This window comes from Cottoperca gobio, chromosome 23 (genome assembly GCF_900634415.1).
Source record: "Cottoperca gobio chromosome 23, fCotGob3.1, whole genome shotgun sequence".
In the NCBI taxonomy this organism is placed as follows: Eukaryota; Metazoa; Chordata; class Actinopteri; order Perciformes; family Bovichtidae; genus Cottoperca; species Cottoperca gobio.
In genome coordinates this window covers 5,538,432-5,561,530 of record NC_041377.1, presented here as the reverse complement: position 1 = coordinate 5,561,530, position 23,099 = coordinate 5,538,432, and the positions used below count along the sequence as shown (strand labels likewise).

The 23,099-nt window shown below is 41.0% G+C and overlaps 1 protein-coding gene across 3 annotated transcripts; it reads left to right on the top strand.

Annotated features, from left to right (window-relative positions):
* Positions 1-122: 122 nt before the first annotated feature.
* Positions 123-21,922, top strand: ube2h (ubiquitin-conjugating enzyme E2H (UBC8 homolog, yeast)). Of its 3 annotated transcripts, none has more exons than XR_003834519.1 (8): positions 123-394; positions 13,749-13,825; positions 14,713-14,787; positions 14,869-14,908; positions 15,775-15,827; positions 17,070-17,198; positions 17,378-17,804; positions 18,313-21,922. XR_003834519.1 is itself a non-coding variant. In XM_029461582.1 (7 exons), exons 1-7 carry the CDS (start codon positions 342-344, stop codon positions 17,500-17,502), a joined length of 552 nt encoding a protein of 183 aa, XP_029317442.1. In that variant the 5' UTR covers positions 123-341; the 3' UTR covers positions 17,503-21,922. The 3 variants fall into 3 exon arrangements, 1 of the variants encoding a protein (XP_029317442.1); XR_003834520.1 differs by having other exon boundaries at positions 17,378-18,466; positions 20,948-21,922; XM_029461582.1 differs by having other exon boundaries at positions 17,378-21,922.
* Positions 21,923-23,099: the final 1,177 nt, after the last annotated feature.

The following is a 23,099-nucleotide window of genomic DNA, read 5'->3' as shown; positions in this document are numbered from 1 at the left end:
GAATTTTCACATGACATTTAAGATACAAAACAAAAGATGTTCTAAATAAAACTACAAAGATAGCCATTTATGGTGACGTTTGGTCGCAGGTATATGACGTAGTCCGCGGAGGGATCCTAGCTTGTCAGAACCATGGTCAGAACGCTGAGAGGCAGTGAACAGCAGAGGTCTATCGTTAGCTCAGCTATTAGGACAGAGACGTTGAACTGTGAGGACGTTTTGCGGTGAACATTTCTGAAAGCAAATGTTAACTTTCGGATAGTACCGTTTGCTAGACTGTCTAGCGTTTCGGGGGCTAGCTTTCAGTTTACTTACTGGTGTCCTGCGGTGGAAATAGGAAAATGTCGTCTCCAAGTCCGGGTAAAAGGCGAATGGATACCGATGTGGTGAAACTGTATCCTTTCTGAACATAAACAAGAGTCGCTCTTTCGCTGTCTAGTCAGCTATGTCCTGATGTATGTAGAAATGTGATATGAGCAAACCTTATATGTTGATGCTGCTTGTTTGTCTTGGTAACCTAAAGCAGAAATAGCTTTTATTGTGAATGACTGATGTTTTGTGTAAACAACATTTTGCTAGCAAAGCCAAGTGTTAGCTATTTCTGTACTGCGAACCCTCAGTCGCTTATCGGGACAGCTGTGTTAGCTAATCAGATCGGTCCTTTTTTAGCATTTTTCCAACTCTCTACATTTGTAACGTTAGCGTTAACGTTAGCTGCCTAGCCTGCTGTCTATATTTGAAAATGACTGCTACAACCGAACAGACGTTAACGTTATTCTCCCTTTCCAATGGGAATGTCTGTCATCTTGTTGCACCACCAATAGACCTGGCAGTGGTACAGTGTTAAAACACCTTTTGGCAATGTGGTTTTCTTTGTCCAGCCTGTTGTCAGGGGAGTTATGTCAAACTGCCCCTTTACACGTTGACACAGGAGCTTGTTTACATAACGTAAGGCTAACGTCAACTGAAAATGCTGCTGTCTTTTGTTCTCCTCTCGTAAAAACGTTGGCGTTATTGCAGCATTTATAGCATTAGCTTTGCTTTGTAACCAATACTAAGGGTTTTATAATTGTGTTATTGCATCTGCCAGTTGAAATGTTACCTTGTAACGCTGCTGAGCTGGCTGGCTGGCTAGCCTGCTGGTTAATTTCAACATCAAAATGGCCACCTGATCTGTGTGTCTCACTGTATTTCAGTGTCTGTAGGCAGATATATGGAGTATCATTTTGGAGTGGTTGTAAATGTGTAGCTTTTTTTTCTCATGAATATTTGAATTGGACGTGAACGTGGCAGCTGTTTGTTAAGTGGTACAGCGGGTGTCACGAGCCTGCAGTCGTTTTCACTTGAACTTTTAGGCAACATCTAGTGTGTTCTGTGTAGTGTGAGCATCTCTGTTTTTCAAGTCGTTGTCACCATGTTTACTTTTGTTCCGCTGATTTATGTGTCTAACTTTACTTAGGGCTGACAGAGAGAGCTCTGAGTGTAACCATACCAATTCATTTCTATTCCATACAATGTTCTAGAAGAACACTATGAACAACTAGTTTTGTTTTTTTGTCCCAGCACAGTGGAACTCAGCTTAATGATTGGGTAGCCTGTTACTAGCCGGAAACCACAAGAGGGAGGGACTTGGAACAGCTGATGGGATGGCTGTACAGCTTAGTCAAATATGGGGCTAGAATCAGCCTGGTCAAAACGAACCAAAAGTGAAGTTGTCTGACTAGGGTCAACATAATGCTTTGGAAGAAAGAGTTTCAAGGTCTCTTTAAGTTTTTTTTTTTTTTTTTAATAAATTGAAGAATTACTATATTCTGAGTTATGTTTGCTTATATAGACTTAACATATCTGTCTTATACAATACAGATTCTGCAATTCATAATACATCCTGCCTCACATTAGAGTTGGTATATCAGTGGCCTGTACATTCGAAACAACAATGTGCAGACACATCAACGAGGAGACTGCAGCTAGTTGTTTGTACTCTTGTTATTTTGGCATGTTGCCTAAGACATTTCATTACGTCTGCTAGCTACCAACAGTGCTTGTTTGAACAAGTTTATCCTCCCCCCACTCGACACCACTAATGTGTAGGCTATGGCAGCCATGACGGAGTGGTGAATCAGACGGACCAAGAGTTTTGAAGGACTGCAGCACACACAGACACACAGCCTTGCAGTAGTAGTACAACCCCTCTCATTCTTGAGCTACTTGACTGAGCAGCAAGAGCAGGTTTGCTGTACGTGGCGCCACCTGATCTATTCCATACAATGACTTGTGTTTGATTTACGATACCATGAGTGAGCAGTGGTCAGAAAGTGTTGAGGGTGTTTTTAAATGTTCTGCAGGATTGAGCTGTACATGCTTACATAGCACTTAGGTTCACTACTGTGTAGTCCATCTGGTTGGGTTAAAGTATAGAGGACTCCAGGTTACTGGTATGGGAAACAGTTCCTTCCTTCTTTTTCCCCAGAGCAAATCTAGCAGTAACAACCATCTCTCTGTGTTCCCTATCCCCGCGTCTCCCCCTGGTGTAACCAAAACCCGAAACTCACACCAGCCTTTTAGACGGGAGCGGCTTCTTTCTTATGCGCTGACACTGAGAGCCCTCGCGCATTAATTTGCTGCGGCCACCGGAGAGCTGAGAATCTAGTTCGTGAGCCATCAGGGAATTCATGAAAATGAATGTCAGAATGACCTCAGCATGTCGTACCACTGGGTTTAAGGCCAGTCCGATGGAGGGCAGCCTGCTTTCAGCACCTAATGTACAGTGTTTGTGTTTGCATGCCAGGCAGCCTGAACTCTTTGTACTATCTAATGAAATACAGTCACGTAGAAGGCACTAAGTGTTGGTTCACACTGTATGTTTCTGTGTGTTCCTACTCTTTCACCCCCTGCATTTGCAAACGTGTAGTCCCGAGTGGAAAGAGACAATTGTCTTGCCAAACTGTAGTCCTCAACCTTTAAATTTAGGTTATTCCGCTGCATAACTTTTGGCCACTCTCTGTTCAGTCTCGCTCTTGGCCACGTTGCTTTGACTTTGGAGCACGGTGTTCTTGAACAAGAGTCTAAGAGTGTGTCCTTTTCAAAGAGATTTACATTCAGCTTGTTGTGTGGAGTTGACTGAACATACTGTGTAGGTAGTTGTGCTATTATTTGTGTGTATTCATCATTCTACTCACTTTACAAATGCTTTCAAGCAGTAAGCTGCTGGAATTTGAGCACAGGTAGATTACAAAGGACTAAGCCTATTTTGAATGCTAACACAAGCTCTTGTGCTGTCATGGCCCATGTATTTTAAAGCAGAGAATTGGACAAAAAAAAAAGAAAAGTGCAGAACTATCCGTACAGCAGTTTATATTAAATCAAGAATGACCCGAAGAAGAAGTGCTTGTTTGTACAAATGTGTATTTTTATAAATTTTCTGTCGTCCCAGAAGTTTAAAAGATTATCTAGTAATGAAAATCCATCGATTTTCTATTTTTAATTTTTTAATTATTTTTTAAGCCCCCTCCACAAGGCTGTTGTTTAGCGTAAAGCGTATTGTATTTGTCATGTAATAGATCAACTGTAATACAAAGTGTTCACCTAAGTTAATTTTTATTTCTATAGGGAGAACCATTTCTGGATGCTGCATGTGTAACATTTCATTATTTCTTTTCACATGGCATCAGGTAAACACTTTATATGATATTAAAGTAATTACATCTTAACATGTATCGATACCCTGCTTACAGATACGTGCAAACTAATAGTTTGTGACATCAAGGAGCAGAGCTTGAGACTTTCTCTAGACCTGGCTTTGTTCAGTTCCTGTGAAACTGCACTTCTTTAGTCACTGCTGAGACCATTGTCCTCATGAAGTGTTTATCTTTATGATCGCATGAGCCTGAAGACTTGAGGTTTATAGATGAAATGTCTTTACATCAGAGGGCATGTTAAGACATTTTTATGAAAACAATACTGCGTCTCAGCTGTTTCTCTTTTCGACCTTTTCAATTGCTACTGGAAGGTCTGAACGTCATTGGATAGCAGTTCTGTGAAGCGTGGCCGCATGTACGAGACTGTGGGGAGTTGTTGGGAGGGGCACTGCACGCTTCATCGGCCCCAGTATCCATCATGATACCTGGCACAATTAGCTGTATGATACAGGTATGTTGTGTCATGTTTGTGCTTCATGTTTCTGTAATGATCCATTTTTTCCATTGATCCAATGCTGCTTTATTCAGTTGTCTACATTCTGGAGGGGGGGGGGGGTAGTCTTCTAGTGTCCACCTCCTCCTTCTTTTTATTTTATTTTAATGTCTTCCCCCTGCCCCCTTCCCCACTACGTCCCTCCACCCTCCCTGAGTGAACTACCAATACTGAGCTTTATCTGCACTCCGCTTGGCGTTTCGGCCCCATTGTGCCCTTGCAACATGACATCCGGACAGCATCAGCAGTGGAGTCTTTTGTGTTTCCCGTTTACAGAAGCCCCTGTGACCTCCACCTCCCGCTGCTGTGTCAGACCATGTCACACAGTCACAGGCAGCTAATCTGCACCCAGCGCTATTATTGCGGGACTGAACCAACTAGATGCAGTTTACTGTGGCGAAGGAGCCAGCAGCTTTCTGCCTGTAGGCTGTTCCTGACTGAGAGATTGACTGAATGAATAGGAGCATGATGGACTCATGATGAGAATGGGGAGGCGGGGGCGGGGGGGGAAAGCTCTGGTCTGGTATTGAAGTTCCATAAACAAAATGCTTTGTTATTATGGAGTAATAGAAATAACTTGACGGCAGTAGACACAATGAAGCGAGGAGGGTTACAGGAAACTTGCGAGCCACGGTACCATTTTGCATTATGCTGATATAAAAATGGCATATTCTGTAGGATATGTAAAAAAAAGAAGAAGAAGAAGGAAACGGATGTTGCAATTTACTCTCAGTCAAATGATATGTGATATGTTTGGTTGGAATCTACAGTATGTCTGGTGATGGGAGTTGTTTTTCCTCTACTGAGCTTGCGTCAGTAGGCATTGGCCATACGGTTCACGCTAAAGCCCACTTATCACTTTGTAGTCCATGTTTATCGTGGCTCCAGGTTAATATTTAATCTGTTGGGAATGGCCCACCTGCTTTACATACTAACCAGGGCTGAACTGAAATATGTCTGGTGTCTCCAAGTCCTGGGAAAGCTGATGATACAAGACTCTGAAATGGTTTTGTCTAGAGTCTGTCTTAAGACTTGTGTTGTGTTTTGGTCTTAGTTATCTCTTTCTTTCACTATAAAAGCTTAAGAAATACTTCTGTTTCTGCTTCTCTATATCTACATCTCCTTTTTTGGGATTGCTGAGTGTATATACGCCTTTGTCTGCGTCCGTGCAGGTTTTTTTTTTTTTTTAAACCAAGCTCCTGCTCCCTTTTTTTATTTCTTCATGAGTGAACATAAGGTAACACAGTCTTGTCAGGGGGCCCCCACCTTGATTGACAGTCCTGTTTTGGGGGTCCAGGAGCGAGGCATCTCTGACAGTAGGAGATTTGAGGCCCTCGGTGTTAATCCTGCAGTGCTAACAGTGAAGCTTCCTGCACACATGACCGAGTTCCCTTTAGAAAAACAGATGGACTGAAGTTCCTCTCTTTGTTTCGCATGATTTTTTTTTTCTTATGCCACTGGGGAGCTCAGTCTGCCTCTGCAGCTATCGTGCTCTGCTGCTTTAATGTAGAAAATCGAAGGAGCTCTAAACTAGCTACATGTTTGGCCATACGTTGGCATATAGGCCAGTGACACTGAGCCCGGTCGTCTTAAAATGTTGACATTCATGCATCCCTTTTTGTTTTAGCTCAAATGTATGCTTGCGTATGATAAAGAGCTTTATCAGTGCAAGTGCAACCTACTCTATCCACACCCTACACTGGACTACCAGATTACCAGACAGGGTAATCTGCCTCTGTGCGTCTCGTCTCTATCAAGTTGATAAAATGAGTCGTGTGTCTTGTCTCTCGCTGCAATGAGACTCAGGTTAGTTTAGGTTAGGTTAGTTTGTCTTAAAAACAGACGGCACATCTTGTCTTGTCCGTTAGCAGAGTTGCTCATTAGATGGTTGCCTCAGATTCAGGCCATTGTTTCTCCTGCCCTGGCTCAGTTTTGTGATCATTAATGAACATTTTGTTGGTGTGTACATGCACGCAGCTCAGACGCATGCATGCACAGAGAGACTCTGTGCTATTGCTGTAAATAGACTGTTGATTTAGTGAAGGGCTGAGAGGAGGAGCAGCTGAGGGATTCACGTTTGATAGCAGTGGGTGGGCTCTCATCTCTCACAAGAGAAGACAAAGAACTTAGCCTGTGCAGTACTGAGCCACTCCAGTTCTTACACAGGGAGGTAGCCATCAGCTAACATAGTATATTCAGGCCTGTATTCAATGGAAACCAAATGTGCATTGCAAAATAATTCTAATATTTTGGGTTTACTCTTTAGCATTGAGTATTTTTGTTTGATTCTTTTTTTTCCTGAGGTAGATTTAAAAAGTTTCTTTTGTTTTACTGCAGATGCAAATTGCGTACCATAAAGAGCAAACCTCTTTTACACTTATGTGAATTATCAAAGCCGTTTCGATAATGTTGGTGCAAAATGTTCATCGCAAGGTGTTTGAGCCTCAGGGGGGTGGATTGTATGCCTTTTTTGTGTTTACTCTTCTCTGGGTGAGCTGAGAAAACATCTTATTAACACTTGTGAATGAGACCAGGTACAATTTAAACAAATTCCTTTTTTTTAATTTTTCAAAGCAGATATGATCCTGAAGTATTCATACAGTTCATTTACTTCCCATCTGCCATCTAGTGAGCGCTGGCACTTAACAGCTCCCAGACATTTACATGTGGATTTCAGTGAGTCAGTCCTTTGGGGCCATGTGTCCATTGATATGTAAAACGTGCTGCAAGGTTTTATTTTCTCACAGACCGCACACGCTGGCACCGAGTTCCCCATCAGAATTTAAACACTTATTGTGTCAGAGCGATGAGGTGGGTGCGAGCGATCCTACTTCATTCCATATTACCACAACAATACGTACTATAATCAAAGTCGTTGGTAGGGAGAAGCATGGACTGTACCAAAGCTTAAGCCTTTTTAACTCGTACTGTGGTTTCGGAGTAATAGTCACCAAACTGAGCTCCAATGCATAAGTGCTGTGGCGCAGTTCTCATTATTACTCTTAAGCCTTATGTGATCATAAGGATGTCTAAACTTGAACGTCTTTCCACAAAATGCTCCGTTTATTTAACTGCTGTCTAATTAATTTCCTAAGATGATTTGAAAGGCAGCCTGAACATAGAAATGTACTGAATATGATCTACATAGTTCTGCTAATTCTTCACAACTCTTTTAGCATATTCTTTGAAGGATTAGATCACTCCTTGAGGCTGATTCATTCGTTTTTCTTCCACATAGAATAATTACATGTGCTTCATCTGTAAGTGTGTTGCAGTACAGGTTATCGAGTCCATTGTGCCCAGATCCACAAAGCTAAGGGGGGGGGGGAACATCTCTCGTATCTCTTATGGAATCTGGACAAGAAAAAGGGAAGTGAGAGCAGCTGGCATGACCGCAGGCATGTTAGTATCATACCAGTATATCTACAGTATATTCAGTTGTCAGAGCCAGCCAGGGCAGTCGTGAACAGCCAAGACCCCCCTCGCCTCACACTGGAGCTGAGATCAAACCAAACCATGCATTGACAATGAAGGAAGTCGGCTGAGGAGCCGCGGTTGTTGCAGAGCTCGTCTAAATCAGAGTTTAGAGCGTGAATAAATGGCTGTGTGCGTGGCATTAGCTTGTACGTCCTGTACAGTGGAGGTCACCAGCATTTCCAAATCAGTCAGGCAAAGTTGCAAACACATTTAAGCTCCTTATCACTGCTCCTCTGTGCTACCATGCATCCAGCATGCATGTAAAGATCCATGGAACCTCTGAGTTCTGTCAAGCTGGCTGGATGTTTAGCTAAAACTTGTCTTGAAGTAGCTTTAAAGGACGTCTACTGTGCCAAAGTTTTTGATTAGGCAACTCAAACAACAGGCAAGCTGCATGTTGATTGATTTTTTTTTTTTTTGTAGATCTGAAATGAATCCTATTGGTTTAGGAAGATACTTATTTTCATATGAATATTGTAAATGAAAAGGTAGTTTTCAGCCATCTGTAGTCTGGATGAATGGGAGCTGTTGTTAAACTTGGCTTCTTGTCTCATTCATTCTCATTTCAGTCCCATGTATTCACAGGATTATCTATCCACTGAGTCAATGAGCTGGGGTGTAAGGGGGTCTCTGATGGCTGAATTGGTTTAGCTAGGCTCCAAATCTGCATTAAAATTGAGCAGTGAGAGTTTGAGTTAATGAGCAATAAAAGAGAGTAAACAGCTGGGGGAAGACGTTAGCCTCAGTGTGAGAGTGAGCGTGGGAGACGGAGGGGGTAGAGGAGTGGGTCAGGTTGGCTGGTGACGGCTGCAGTGACGGCGTTTGGTGTTGAACTGATTAAATCACACTCTCACGGCGACACAGTGCCAATCGCTCGCTCTGCCTGCCGTAGCAGGAAGGTTGCCGTGCTACACTAGCTGCGTCTGTTTTCAGACCGCCGAGTGTAGTGGAGGTCACACAGTAATCCCGCTTGGCTCGGTGCGGTGCACTAATGCATAAAAAGTTTAATGCACAAACACGGGGCACATTTGCACACAGGATAGGACTTTAAAATAAACGAGGCACACGTACAGATAAAGGTGTATGCTTGAAGAGACATCAAACCCTCTTACACTCATAGTCTTACTTACACTTGAAAAATAAATGTTCCTTTTGGTTCTCTTTGAATATCAGAGAGTGGGCATCGAGCCCGTATCGGGAGGAAGAAGAAGCAACAGCTTTGTTGGTGGTGTAATGTTGGTATTGACTTTTATCTGTTTCATTATTGTTAAGGCTGCTTTCTGTTGTTGTAAAATGTAGCAATAAGAATAAAGAATATCAGCTGGTTCTTTCAGTAGTCTACCCTTGTACCCTTTTTTTGGCGGAGGAAGCCTACCCGTTGCTTACACTCTGAGGACTGAGGACTCTGCTATATTTCCTGCCTTTCATCTGCAAGGCCTTTGATTGTGCATTGACGCTACAATCTGTGTGTAAGGGAGAGAAAACTCAAGCGGAGGTTGCTGTTGCCTCCACATCTCTAAGCAAAGGTTTTCTCCTAAACAAGATACTGTTTGTGAAGATTGTGTTGCTTCTGCTATTAACTTTTTTTATTTTTTTTTTGACAAATGCAAAAATCCTTCTCACACATGTATACACGCATGATATCTCTCTATCCTAGTATCCAACTACTTACAGACTCATTTTGATGACATATAAATGCAAACTTTCCAATGAAAAATCTCCTGATAATATTGACCTGTCAATCATCTAGAAATCTGGATTGACTCTTAACTCTTTATAGCATACGTTTTCTTCGTGCAGTCAAATCCAGACACAGGTTTTGCCTGTTTAAGTGTCTGCGTACACGAAGCATAATCATCGGCCTGCAGTCCACGGCAATGAAGTCATTCACATCCAGATCCATGCAGTTCTGCCTGCAAGGCTACATCAGCATTCACCAGGCTGAACTCTTTTCTCTCATTATCTCTGCATCACTATCCTTCTGCCTCTTCTTTTGGCATCACTCTGTCCATGTTTCTTTTTGCTTTATTCGTCAACAACTCTCTGTATTATCTTCTCATGCTCCTTTCCCCCTCTGCTCTTTTGGCTGACCTTAATTTTACCCGCTCTTTTTCTGTTCCTCTTCCCCGCTGGCTTTTTAGGAGTTGCAGACTATTAGTGTCTTTCAGGCAGACTTCTTATCTTTGCTTTTGCTTCTTATGTTCATTCTTTGACAGTCTTCTTCTCTGGTTAGTGCCATTAATAACTGGAAGTTCTACAAGGCGTCCCTTCTGTTACTCAGTAACCTAGCACTCTCCCAATGCCTTCAGGATTACTTGATTTGCTGCCTTTCCTGTTATTTCAGCCTAGTCTGCTCAGAAGCTCTGTAACTTAAAAGGATTACTTGAAGCTAGAAGTGTCAGCAGGTGGTAAAAGTATTGTATGCTCCGATGTAAATAGTCCGTTTTGAATTTGATTGTCCATGCCAAAGACGTAAAGATGTACAATATTGGAAGACTTTTCGATTGCCTTGATTTATTTCCATAAAAAAGAAAATAAGAAGTTGATACAGGAAGGCTCGTGTGGGATTTTCTTTCCCTTCTTTTCCTCAAAAGAAAGACGAGACGAGGAACGGCTTTAATACTACCCAGTGCCTCCTTTTACTAGATCAACAACGTCTGTCTCCAAAGAGGGAAATGTTCATGCTTGCTTGACACCACATTGTTATGACAAAAGGACTGTTTATGATTCCCCATCATGTTTGTTTTCCATATTTAGAAGGAGGTTGGTCAGGATGGGATATTTTGATCCAGGGTCAGACAGGGATATTGGCCTGAATGTACCAGAAGGAAAACAAGACATGTCTAGACCACAACCGTAAATGCTATTTACTGCATATTTTTACACTTAAGCCTTTAAACGTGCTGCATAAAGTAAAAGAAATCAGGATAAGATTGACCTTAGTGCTTGGATAAACTTTGAAACGGGCTAATTGGTAGCCTGCAAGTTGTTGTTTCTACGCAGTCTTTTCAACTGTGAGTGTTGACAAGCAAGTATGTCATTATATGGAGAAAGTCATGTAGTGAAATGGTGTTAACACAAGAGGCTGTGTTGCTGTTACAGGCTGTCACGACTTTCAGGGTTGCCTGAGATACGGGGGGGGGGGGGGGGGGGGGGGTGTGTGTGTGTGTGTGTGTGTGTGTGTGTGTGTGTGTGTGTGTGTGTCCCTTTTTGGATTGATTGAGCTTTATGTATCAGATTATAAATGTGTTTAAAAGGATATTGACCTGGTGCTATCCACAGATTATGATTTATCTGTACTAATCCAAGGTGGGGGGGTGGACAGATAGTCGTTATGATGAGACTAGGGAGACGAGTAAATGCATAACCTTCATCCAACCGCTGTTGTTCGGCGTGAGTGTGTTTGTGTGTGAAGTGTAAGACATGTCCTAAAGAGAAGTATGTGGATCTATCAGTAAGCACTTTTCAATGCTTTATATATGTTATCCATAGTGACAGATACTATGGATTAGATTTTTATAAAGCAAACAATAAGTGAGATATGATGGGTTTAAAAAAAATATAAATAAATATCACCTCATGTCACCTCTGTTTAAAACCTCCAAAGAAAAAAGACAATGCAGCACATAGTTAATTGGCATTTACTGAATGCCCTGCTTATCCAGTTTTGTGACAGCCCACTTATCTTTTTCTCTCTGTTTGGCTGGCTCAGTGGCTATTTGTCAACTACTCTGTCAATACATCTTTCACTCCGTCAGACTGTTGAGAATTTACAGGCTCTACCGGGAACTCCCATATGTTTTAACAGACCTGCCAAACGCCTTGTTGAGGGGAGGGAGCTGCTGCTGACGATGACTTACTAGGTGGAAGGAATGAGCGTTATTAAACACCGGTATCAAACAAAAGGCCGGTGGGTTAAACCATTGTGTGATGATGATGTATAGTTTTGGGATTGGCCTTTCTTAAAGCGCAGATGAGAGGATACGCATAGGGTGTGGAAGTATGACGTCAAAGCCAGAGATGCTTCCTTAGGATAAATGTTGTTGAGTAATGTGTGTGCATCTTGTTGCTATGGTTGTTAAACCAAGCAAATCAACACAAACCACACTCGTATTAATATGAATAACCTAGCGGGTTATTTATAATTGTGATGGTGGGGACTCTTGACTGAACTTAATTTAGCTTACAAGTGATTTTTTATTTTATTCTTTGGTCTGTGTGTAACATTATGTGAGAAGTCAGTCGGTGCAATTTGAGCCTCCTCCTCCGCTCACATGATCTCGCTATGGTTGAATATCACTTAGACCCCGACCTTTGCACTTCTGCTTGCTTGTAACTTTGCTATCTGAGCTCATGCTACACAGTAACCCACAAACCTGCACGAGTCAACTAAATGTCTAAAAGGTACATGTAAGAATATAATTGTGCGCAGGTAGACTAGTTCATCTCTGGCTTATCAGACCAGTATGACCAATGTCAATTAGCCTGCAGCATAATCAGTGTTGATTCAACCCTATTAATAGCTTATCCCCCACCCTGCCTCACTGCTGTCCTCTATACCATAACGCACACAGTCCACACCACCCCCCTCCTCTGCATTGCTTCCCTCTCTCCTAAGGTCGTACACACATTTACTCACACACCAGTAGTTTCACTACTACGTTAGTCTGACGGGATTCTCCCTATTGAATATGCCTAGTTGTTGTTTTTGCTAGCGTGCAAGTCTTCTGTTGTTCGTAGTTCTTTCTCGACTTTGCATCAAGGAGCCTCAGAATGGCTCTTTGACTCCCAACACGAGTCCGAGCAGAGCGCTCCCTCCTCTGTCTGACAAAGACACAGAAGCCAGGGATCCAGTCCGCTCGTCGCAGACTCAACCAGAGCTTAAAATAAACTCCCCCCCTCTTTCTTTCCCCCTTATTTCTTTTCTCTCTAAGTGTCTCTCTGCTTCAATTTGATTTCCTGTCCCACTTCCCTTAGCTCACATGAAAGGGAAATCATTTCTCTGTGATGATTTTGTGTCACAGTGGAGATCAAAAATAATCAGAGCGAGCGTACATTGTAATGTTGTACACTGAATGAAAATAAGCTAACATTCTTAAGGGTTTGTTGTTATTGTAATTACATCTGTAACTGGAGTATAAACGTCTCCTGTGGTAGATGATTTACATAAATACAGGTCCTCTAAATCTCGGCCAGTTAATAGGTTTGGAGGTGTATCGCATTAAAACAGAAAGAACACGGTAACAGTCCGAGGTTAACAGTTGGGTCACGCGGCCCTCTTTCTGGAGTGCCATGATTCTTGCAACCCATTGTCATAGTGTTATTATTATTATTATTATTCATTTTGTGAGACCCCTCCTTTTCCATAAATCACTAAGATGAAACTTTCCCTCTTGTGCATCAGGCATCACAAGGTGAATGTTACAGTTACTGCAAAGAAACATTATTTTAATATCTTTTTTTTCCTTTTTAATTATAATGTTGAAACGGGACCAACATAGCGAGTACATTGGTTACTGTCAGCAGTATAGTTTGTTACATAGACGTGCAGAATCTCAGGCGGTCTTTGTAAGGAGATGGTCCTCTGTGCCATGTTTGTCAGTGGGGACTATTAGAGAGTGAGCAGTGGCGGAGGGCCAGCGTGCTTCTGAAGCGTAAAGTGTAAATATGATCTGCTGGCTCATGTCAGTGTGCATGATTTATTTCTTTTTGTTTTGGAGTCACTGGTCCGCATACTTCACATTCAGTCTGGGGTCATTAATTCAACGTGCAGATGACAAATTGGCGCGAGGCTGTCGAGTATTTCTCGCATTTATTTGTTTTTCATTATCCGTCTAAAGCTATCGTTTCTTTCTTTAGTTTTCATAACTCTGTATGATATGAAGGATGTTGGTTAGGAGAGAGGAAAGGGCTCAGACTCTGCTCGTGTCTTTGTCTTCCTTGCACCAACACATGTGTTACACTGGAAACCACTGCAGCTGAATTACCATTTAAGAGAAGCCAAATTGCTAGTACTCCTGAATATTATTCATTTATGTGTATGCAGCCATGCGAAGATGTTGTCCTTAACAGCCTTACAGCATTGAGAGCAAGCATGAAGTCACCATCCTCAGTGGACTCAATGAATTTGTAGTGAAGTTTTTCGGACCACAAGGAAGTAAGTGTTCTCTTTTTTTATTTTTATGAAAGAAATGTAAGCAATGTTTCTTTGAGTGTCCACCACTTTGGATCTTGAATGATCTCCCATCTCTGACCACACATGTACAATTCATAAAACCAGTTTCACACACAAATCTTAACAATCTGACGTTTGGTTAAACTTTAAACAGGACGTCAGAAACGCTAAATGACTTGAAACCAAAGGCCGAGGCCACAAAGTGTAAAAGAGCGGAGCTGGGCTCGAGGGGAGTGTGGCCTCATCAGCAGGAAATACTTCTTCCATGTGCTGCTCACAACATCTGCTGCACTAAAACCACTGGCACTTACGCATCAGTAAAGAGAGGCAGTTGGTGTTTGACCCCGTTTATGATGCCTCGTAAATGTGCCAAATAAAAAGACACTGTCGTGTGTGTGTGTGTGTGTGTGTGTGTGTGTGTGTGTGTGTGTGTGTGTGTGTGTGTGTGTGTGTGTGTGTGTGTGTGTGTGTGTGTGTGTGTGTGTGTGTGTGTAATGTGCACACTCTCACCGCCATTCATCCTCAGCAAGTGAGCTTTCTGTCTTCTATGTGCTTTTTCAGAACGCCACATAAGGGTCACGCAATGTCATTCTCTTCAACTGTCTGTGTGTTGATATGAAAGTAAAGGATGAAACGCATTACTGCATAAGATACAAGAACATAGCAAAGGGAAGTAGAATGTGTAGCTCATTTCTCATGTGGTCCTCTCGCTGTTGTTTTTCTGAGAGCGGAGAAAGGAGTGCAGAATATTGATATAACCTGCAGTGTCTAAATCCATTAGAGTGCATAAAGGATGACATATGGTGTTGAATGGAATGAAAGTCTCAACAGTGCTCTCATTACTTGTTGTGTCCCCTCCTCATGTTCAGCTCCGTACGAGGGAGGCGTGTGGAAGGTGCGAGTAGATCTTCCTGACAAATATCCTTTCAAATCGCCATCAATAGGTAGGAGCTCCAGTATCTCATGAGGTGCTGTCAAATTTTAACGGGGGTTACACTTTGCTCATCTCTACTTTGCTTTTTCAGGATTCATGAACAAGATTTTTCATCCCAACATTGACGAAGCGTAAGTTGATTTCAGTCACGTATTTGATTTGTCAATATTTATTGGCTTGTGTAGCTCATCTAATATTTCTTTCTTTCTTTTTAAAGTTCAGCTTCTGTTGTAAACTACGCTAACCTTTTTATATCAGCCACCAGTTTTGTTACAGTCTTCTAACAGCTGCAAATCACACACGTATTGAACCTGGTCAAGCTCTTTGTTTCTCAGTAATCCTCTGCTTAAGAGGCCAGATCTCCTGAAGGACACGGTCTGTGAAGGTTGGTCTCTGGGAGGACCCGATGGACAGGCTGAACCTGTGCCTCCTCTCCAAATAGGACAGTTTAGTCTCACAAAGACCAAAAATAATGGTGCATTCAGGCGGTTCTCATCCGAAAGCTTTACAGGAATCACCAGGACGCAACTGACAAAGTAAATACCAGCTAGTAAACTGAGGCTGACTCCACGGTAACATTTGTACAGTACAAGTAGTGACATTATAATTCCACAGACAACAGGTGAATGTAAAATGTAAATGTATTGATATAACTTCAAGAGCAAAACGTGGAGTCAAATCACCTCATATTTCAAACCTAGCTTTGTCATCGCTCTGTTTTTAAAGTAATATATTTAACTACCTGCTATGTCCGACCTGGTCACATGATAGTTTGACAAGAATCTCCCGAACTCTCCTTAAACAATTGACTGCCACACAAGTCATAAGTGCTGCAAGAAGTATATCACTTATGTCCTCCACTGTTGGGCAACAAAAGGCCACATTTGCAAAAGGACAAGCCGTGTTGAACCATTGACACTGGTCCGTTTAGGGAAGCGGACTGGACTTCGCTCTTCGCTCTTCCCCCTCTAACTGTGTTGTCTTCTCGGTTTCCCAGGTCAGGGACAGTGTGCTTAGATGTCATCAACCAGACATGGACAGCCCTTTATGGTGAGTGGCCTAACTGCTTATGTGTCCATATTAAGTTTCCCCACTGGGGTCTGTGTGATTATGTGCAAAGCACTTGACACAGTGCCATCAGCACCAAAAAGGTAACTGCGGGCCCCTCGCTAGTAAGTGTGGCCACATTAGGCAGTGGTGCACATTTGGTTGTAATCTACTTACTGAGGGGAGAAGTGATCACTAACAAGGTAATACCCTCACCCAGCAAGGGTCAGAAAACATTGACCTTCAACAGGAATGATTTACTGTGAGTCAGCTGTGAGAGGCGCGGACACGCTCACATGATTGTAGTTACTGTTTGTCACCCAGTTGCTCTTCTCACTGTCACCGCGTGTCTCTTTGCTCCTCTCCATGTCCCTGTGCCCATTAATTTCTCATCACTGCGCCTCCACGGGGCTAAAATAGCTGTTGAGCAATTTAAATGGCTTTACCGTAATGCCCCTTTCAGATGTTTCAGCATCCTTCCCGATTTATTTTCACTGCTGTTCCTGATACGACTCCAAAGACGAATGTTAAAACCATAAATGGAATTTAAGCAACTTGATTCAGAAGGAAGTGTGATTCCAGTGTCGTTTCCTTTATCTCTTAATGCTAATTCAAACCTTTTGTGAGAAGCACATTTGTGCACAGGTACGTAACATGCTGCTGATTTAGTTGTGTTTGGTGTTTGGTGTTTGATCGGACAAACGTGGAAAGAAAAGACCAATCAACCAGGCATCGTCTGTAATGATTCAAGAGGGAGCTCTGATTAAATCAACATGATAATGCTGTACAATAGACTCGAAGAAAGGGTTTGCTTTCCCACTTGAATCGACCCAACAGTGACATCTAGGAGATGAGGACAGAATTGCATGTTTTTCCACTAGGCCTCGACTCTGAGAGAAAGCTGAGGCCTGCTAGCAGAAAGCTAGTGAAAGGGATTAGTGTTGTTGTAGCCTCTGTGAGGATACCAGGCTGAGAGTTTTACTTGGTGTTCTTGTTGCTAACATGTACACTTTACATATTTTGTGTGGTCATCCCTGACTGACGTGTGTGTACATTGATTGGCAGCAGTTTTATACTAAACATGTAATTGGCAGATTATTGGGTGAGCAATTCTCCATCATGTTCCTTCAGTTTAACGGTGAGGTCTGGTGGAAACTGTGCCATTGAATCACCCGGTTATATAATTGTCTGATGACTCATTTCTTTCAGTTTGGTAAAGTGGTAAACTGTTGCCTTCTTCCCCAGATTTGACCAACATCTTTGAGTCGTTCCTGCCCCAGCTGCTGGCTTACCCAAACCCCATCGACCCCCTGAATGGAGACGCAGCCGCCATGTACCTGCACCGGCCAGAGGAGTACAAGCAGAAAATCAAAGGTTCAAACTATTTACATTTTTAAATTATTGCACATCTGGGGGGAAACAAATATTTCCCCCAATTTTATAACCTGAGAAAATATAAGTCATTCGGATCATTGTTTATTCTCTGGGAGTTGAGGCTGTCACTTTTTCCTGTCTGACCAGACTCTCTGTTTTGTCTCTGTTCCTCTCCACAGAGTACATCCAGAAATATGCAACAGAGGAGGCTCTGAAGGAGCAGGAAGAGGGTGCAGGCGACTCTTCATCTGAAAGCTCCATGTCTGATTTCTCAGAAGACGAGGCCCAGGACATGGAGTTGTAGTGATAGCTCCCCCGTCCCGCCTCCACCTTTAACCCCCACAGAGACTATATTTGATTTCCTAACCATGAGAAAAGCAGACTTATAATATTCATATTTAAACAAGTTGATTTTTTTATTATTATTATTATTATTATTATTATTATTATTATTATTATTATTATTACTAAACAAGGATTTTTATGGATATTTAGCCTTTGGTGTGTTTGACAGACACCTCTCTCATTCTGTAGCTGTTTCTCCCCTACACCGATGTCGCCATTGCTTTCATTACTCTCTCTCCCCGTCATCTCTGCATTTTTAAGGTGTGTCATGTAAGCGTAGGCAGGAAATCTGCCCGTGAACATCTCGTTTCTTTACTCAAATTTCACTTTTTAAAATATATAAAAGTGCATATGTTTGACCTGAATCCTAATTTGCTTTCTTTTTCCACAATGCTAAATGATTCTGACTGACATGTTTGTTAGTTGCTCCATTACAGAGCTGCTAAGGTCTTGCTTGCCTGGGTGTACAACTCTGCAGTATTATCCCGCAGTCGAGACTGTTTTAGAGCCAGCCAAACAAATACAAAAGGTTTAGTGTTAAAAGACGCTCATAAATCAACCCTGAATGCTTCCTGAGCATATCTTTTTCAACATATTGATTGAGACATGTCTGCACCTTGGATGCTACCTTAGCACGTTCCTTTTTTTTGTTACTCTTTGTTGACCTGCTGCAGCTGCCCGTCTACATGTGCCGCTGTGCAGCGAATATAAATGCTAAAGTAGGTCAGGTCTTGGAAAACTAATTAATGAAATACATGTCTCGTTACAGGGCGAGTGACAATGTGGTGACAAAGACATGTTGAGGGCTTCTAGTGTTGATTTGTGGAAACGTACACTAGCTGCATGAACTGTATGGAAGACTCGTGCACAGAGGCAATGAAGACGGAAGTGGTGAATGTGGAGATTCTGGTCAGACTCACTTGGTATGATGGCAACTGATACCTTTTACCTTTTTTCTTAACCGTCATATGATTACATTCTTTCTGGTTTTCTGTCAGGAGGCGCATCAAACATTCTCATCGTGCAGGATGCTACTGGCTTTCAATCACCTGTCCTGCTTTTAAAACACATTTCTCTTTAATATTATTGGTTTTCAGGTAGAGAAAGAATGTAATCATCACCTCTTCTGGTGGATTTAGAAAACCAGCACCAAAGTCAGTTTTTAACTTTAGGGAAAAGCAACAAAAGTGGTCATAATGTTACGGAGTGGATCTGAGTAAAAATGAAATGATTTATTGAAGATTCCAGTTTGCGTAGCATCGTCCTCACATTCCACTGATAGCTGTCTGCTTACCAGGAACTCTATTTGGATCATTAGTTTGAAGATTATAAAATAAGAGCCCGATGTATGACATTTAGGCTTGTAGCAATTTTTGTTGAGGGGATTTAATTTCATCTGGATTGGATTTCTTATTTAAAAAATAAAACAAAACTGGTTTTATTCATTTTTGATTCAATGTGGCATCAAATGTAAATCCATGATGCGTGGAAAGAAATTTTAATCTCTTTGACCTTTAGGCTGTTTTTCCGTCTTTTTATTTCCTGTATATTCTTTTTGCCCGATTGGGGGGGGGGGGGGTCAAACATGTTTGCATTTTTTTTTGTGTGTGTGTGTACAGCATCTACCTTGTACAGTGATGAGACACCTCTCTGTAGCCTCGTGAAAACTCTGTGTTGAACCCAAAACACTGACCGAGTGTTGCTTGTCGAGGCTAACATGGCACTCAAACTACCTAGAAAAAAAAAAATGAAACCTTGAAATGTATTCACTTCATAGATTGCAGTAAGAATCACTGGCTGCTTTGTGGCAGATTGTGGATCCTAAGTGGGACATTGAAAGCTGAATCATACTTGAAAGGTCACCTTATCACGTCTGATCTCAACCCCTTTGTCTGTGCCTCATCACAAAAAGGACAGGTGACCATTGAAGAAGCCCCCAAAAACCATGTTTCTAAAAAAAAAGCCATGAAGGTCAAAAGTAATTCTCTTTCTGCAATGTGATTCTGTGTAAGTTGTGATTGTACATCTTAATGTTTCACTCTGTCGCAAATCAGGGGAATTACCCAGCGCTGAGTGGCATCGGGTTTATTTGAGCTAATCTAGGATTGTTAGACTTTTCTGGCTCAGGTTTGAAATACAGTTTGGTGGCATCTTGCATAGTGAGCAACATTTTCACCCGGGACGTATTGAAAGGATGGAGATCATACTAATATTTGTTGAACTGTGTTTATGACAGGATAGTTAGTTTCGCTGGGTGTTGACTTCAACTTAACAACATTTGCTATATGGCTGTAATACAGATAGTTAGCTAGTTTGGTATACTTACCTGATAAAGCATTACTTTACATCTGATTTTTAGTTAGTGTCTGTTGTGTGGTTAAATGTAAGATGCTCCATAGACATGCCTGCTTGTCCTCTTCTTGCAGATTCAGAGTTGTACAGATGAGTGTGAGTGATTTCAAACTGTGGGGTGATGTTTGACCTATAGAGAGAGAGAGAGAGCCTGATACAGCAATCAAAAGTGTGCTTCAGACCTTTTTAAGACTTTGGATTTTCTCCAAAAAAACAACAATTCTGTGCTCATAATTATCACCGCGTATGAATCGCGATTTTAGAACAGAGACACTTCCTTCATTTTTATTTTTTAGTTTTTTTATATCCAATATTTTCCCCGAAGAGTTTCTCTCATCCAGCCCGGGGAGGTTTTGAATGTTCGCTCGGGGGGGTTAGCTTCCAGCAGGATGCAGCCATTTGAACTGTTGCAGAGCTAACTTTTGTGACATGTTTTAAGGCGATATAAAGCTATGTGAATGTTTTCCTGTGTTCAAGATGTTTGTGGTGACGTTTGTGATCCACATTCACTCAAAAGGAACAAATCTGCACACTATGCAGATCCCCACTCTCACAATTGGCTTGTGCCTATACATATTTATTTATTCATTAAAGAGACCTCCCTTTTTTAATCTTGGCTATCAAACGCCACTGTTACAATATCACACTGATGAGAACTTGATCTTGAGTTTTTGTTTTTGTTTTTAAGCCATTCAGATTGGAATTCTTGTTTTACCTTACATTTGTGCAGTATTGTACTTGAGTGCTGAAAATACAGTATATCCGCGTTGAGAATTGTAATAAAATAGCACATTATGATGCAATGGTGCAACAGGGAACTAATGCTATTGTCTTTTTCAAAAGAAGACTTTTGTGTTTGGGTAGAATCATAGGTTTGGTATCAGTTTGATATTATTTGCGTCTGCTGGGCAATAAATCGATGATATACTCGGCTGTGGCCTGGTGTTGCTCTGGTAAACATGACAACCATCTGATTTCACTGCCCTCCATTTTGCTCCTTTTTTTTTTATTATTCAAGGTCAATAGAAGTAATTACTGCCTTTGTGTTTCAGGTTGTCTTTAACTCGAGTCAAGAACTAAAGAGAACTTCCTCAAACCAGTGAATGATTATGCGTCCCATTGCATCTTGAATTCTAAACTATTTTTGAAAAAGTCTGGAAAAACAAGTTTATTGTGCTTTTTTTATTTCCTTTTGGCTTCCTCCCCTCCTCCTCCTCGTCTGCTTTAAGACCATACATATAACAAAAGTCTGAACTACACACAGTTTTGACTCCAGAGAACCACATTGACATGATTGGCGTGGCCTCAAAATTCTAACTCCAGACCTGCAGAGAAGCTCCAGCGCAGAGCCATAGCCACACACACACACACACACACACACACACACACACACACACACACACACTCCCCCACACCCTGCCAGATACAGTAAGGATGAAGGGCCTCAGCTAAGCGAATGGACTGGTCTATCACTAATAAATAGACAGGACGTCCAGGGTCCATCCTCCGCGTTATCAGCACTGCTGCAGAGAGCCAGCTCCCTGATCCTGTAATATCACCAACCCCCGTGTGTTGACTGTCTCCTTGTGCACTTGCATGCTTCTGGTGTGGAGTCGAGGCTCGCTTGGTGCACACCTCCCACCCCCAGTCTTGTGCTTGTGTGGATTTGTGCCCTGTGCTGGCCAACTGCTGCCATCTGGGGATTTAGCAGGCGCACACAGCATGGAAAATGGCAGTTCTTTTTTTTTTTTCAATAGAAACTATGTATGTGTTACCTAGTGTGTGATACTTGAGGGTTAAAAGTCAAAAGGTTTATTTTGTTTTGGTTTTTGAAAAGTCCATCCTTGGTCTTATTTTTATCACCCTCTTTGCCCTCCTCTTGTTTTTCTTTGCATTGTGAAGTGGGCATGCTTGTCAAAAAGACAAATGCTCTCTATTAATAGGCTTATAACCTCATAAATAGTTGTGTATAAAATAAACTGTTATAACTTCTTTTTTTAATAAAACATTCAATGTGTATAAAAGGTCTTTGTCTGGGGCTGATGATTCTCTACTGTTCCACTCAGTGTGCTGTGACCTCCTGATATATATACTGTATGAGCTGCAGAAAACATTAACATGTTGCATATTTATATAATGTCAGAACGCATTCAATTTACAATTCTATCAAAATTGTAATAACCCTGAGTCTTTTCATGCAGCAAGGTTTCTTTCAAATCTCATTTTAAAGTTTCAGTGCTCTGAACTTAAATGGCAACATCTGTGTACTTTCTTTGTTTCACACAAGTCGAAACATGTTCATTCTTATCGTCTGATAAGTGTTTGTCTAAATCTCCCGCTACTTTCTCAGTGAGCAGAATTCCAACTGCAGCAAAATGAGTTAAATATACTTATTACAATCCTCTCAAACACACTTATTATGTTCACGTACAGAATCACTCAAAATGTGAAAACGGATCATTACATTTTAAATATATTGTATACATATAATGTGTGTGTATATGTATATATGTATGTACATGTGTATGTATATATATATATATTTTTTTTGTATACATATAATGTATATTTGTGTATACATATAATATTCATATTTATATACTGTGTATATATCATACATATTTATATAATATAATATACATATAATATATAAAATATATATATTAATATATAAAATAATATATTAATATATAAAATATATATATATATATATATATATATATATATAATATATATATATATATATATATTATTTTTATATATATTTATATTTATATACTGTATACATAATTTAATATATAATATAATATTTTTATATATATATTTTTATATATATAATATATTAACCATATTATATTTTAGAAATATTTTTACATTGTATACTTTGCTTTACAACTGTGCAATAATATATAATACATTTTATATTTCTATATATGGGTGCAATTACAAAGGCCACTAACACACAAGGGATTTTATTATTATAGTTGTAACAGCAGCTCTACCACAAGGTGTCAGTGTGGCACTACACTCGACTGTATCACCCATGTCTCAGTCAGCTTGCACAATATGAGCCACTGTCTGACCTGATCCCTGTGTAACTTGAGAATGAGGTTAGTACCCCAGAACTTCCAGTCTGAAACGGGGGTGATGAAAGACACACAGATCTTGCCTCTGAGTTTTAGTAGTTCTATTACCCGCTACATT

Excerpts from the sequence above, each read along its gene's own strand:
- ube2h (XM_029461582.1), top strand. The coding sequence starts at position 342 with ATGTCGTCTCCAAGTCCGGGTAAAAGGCGAATGGATACCGATGTGGTG. Across the intron at positions 14,788-14,868 it reads TTTCAAATCGCCATCAATAG|GATTCATGAACAAGATTTTT; the intron begins GTAGGAGCTCCA and ends TTGCTTTTTCAG. Across the intron at positions 14,909-15,774 it reads CATCCCAACATTGACGAAGC|GTCAGGGACAGTGTGCTTAG; the intron begins GTAAGTTGATTT and ends TCGGTTTCCCAG.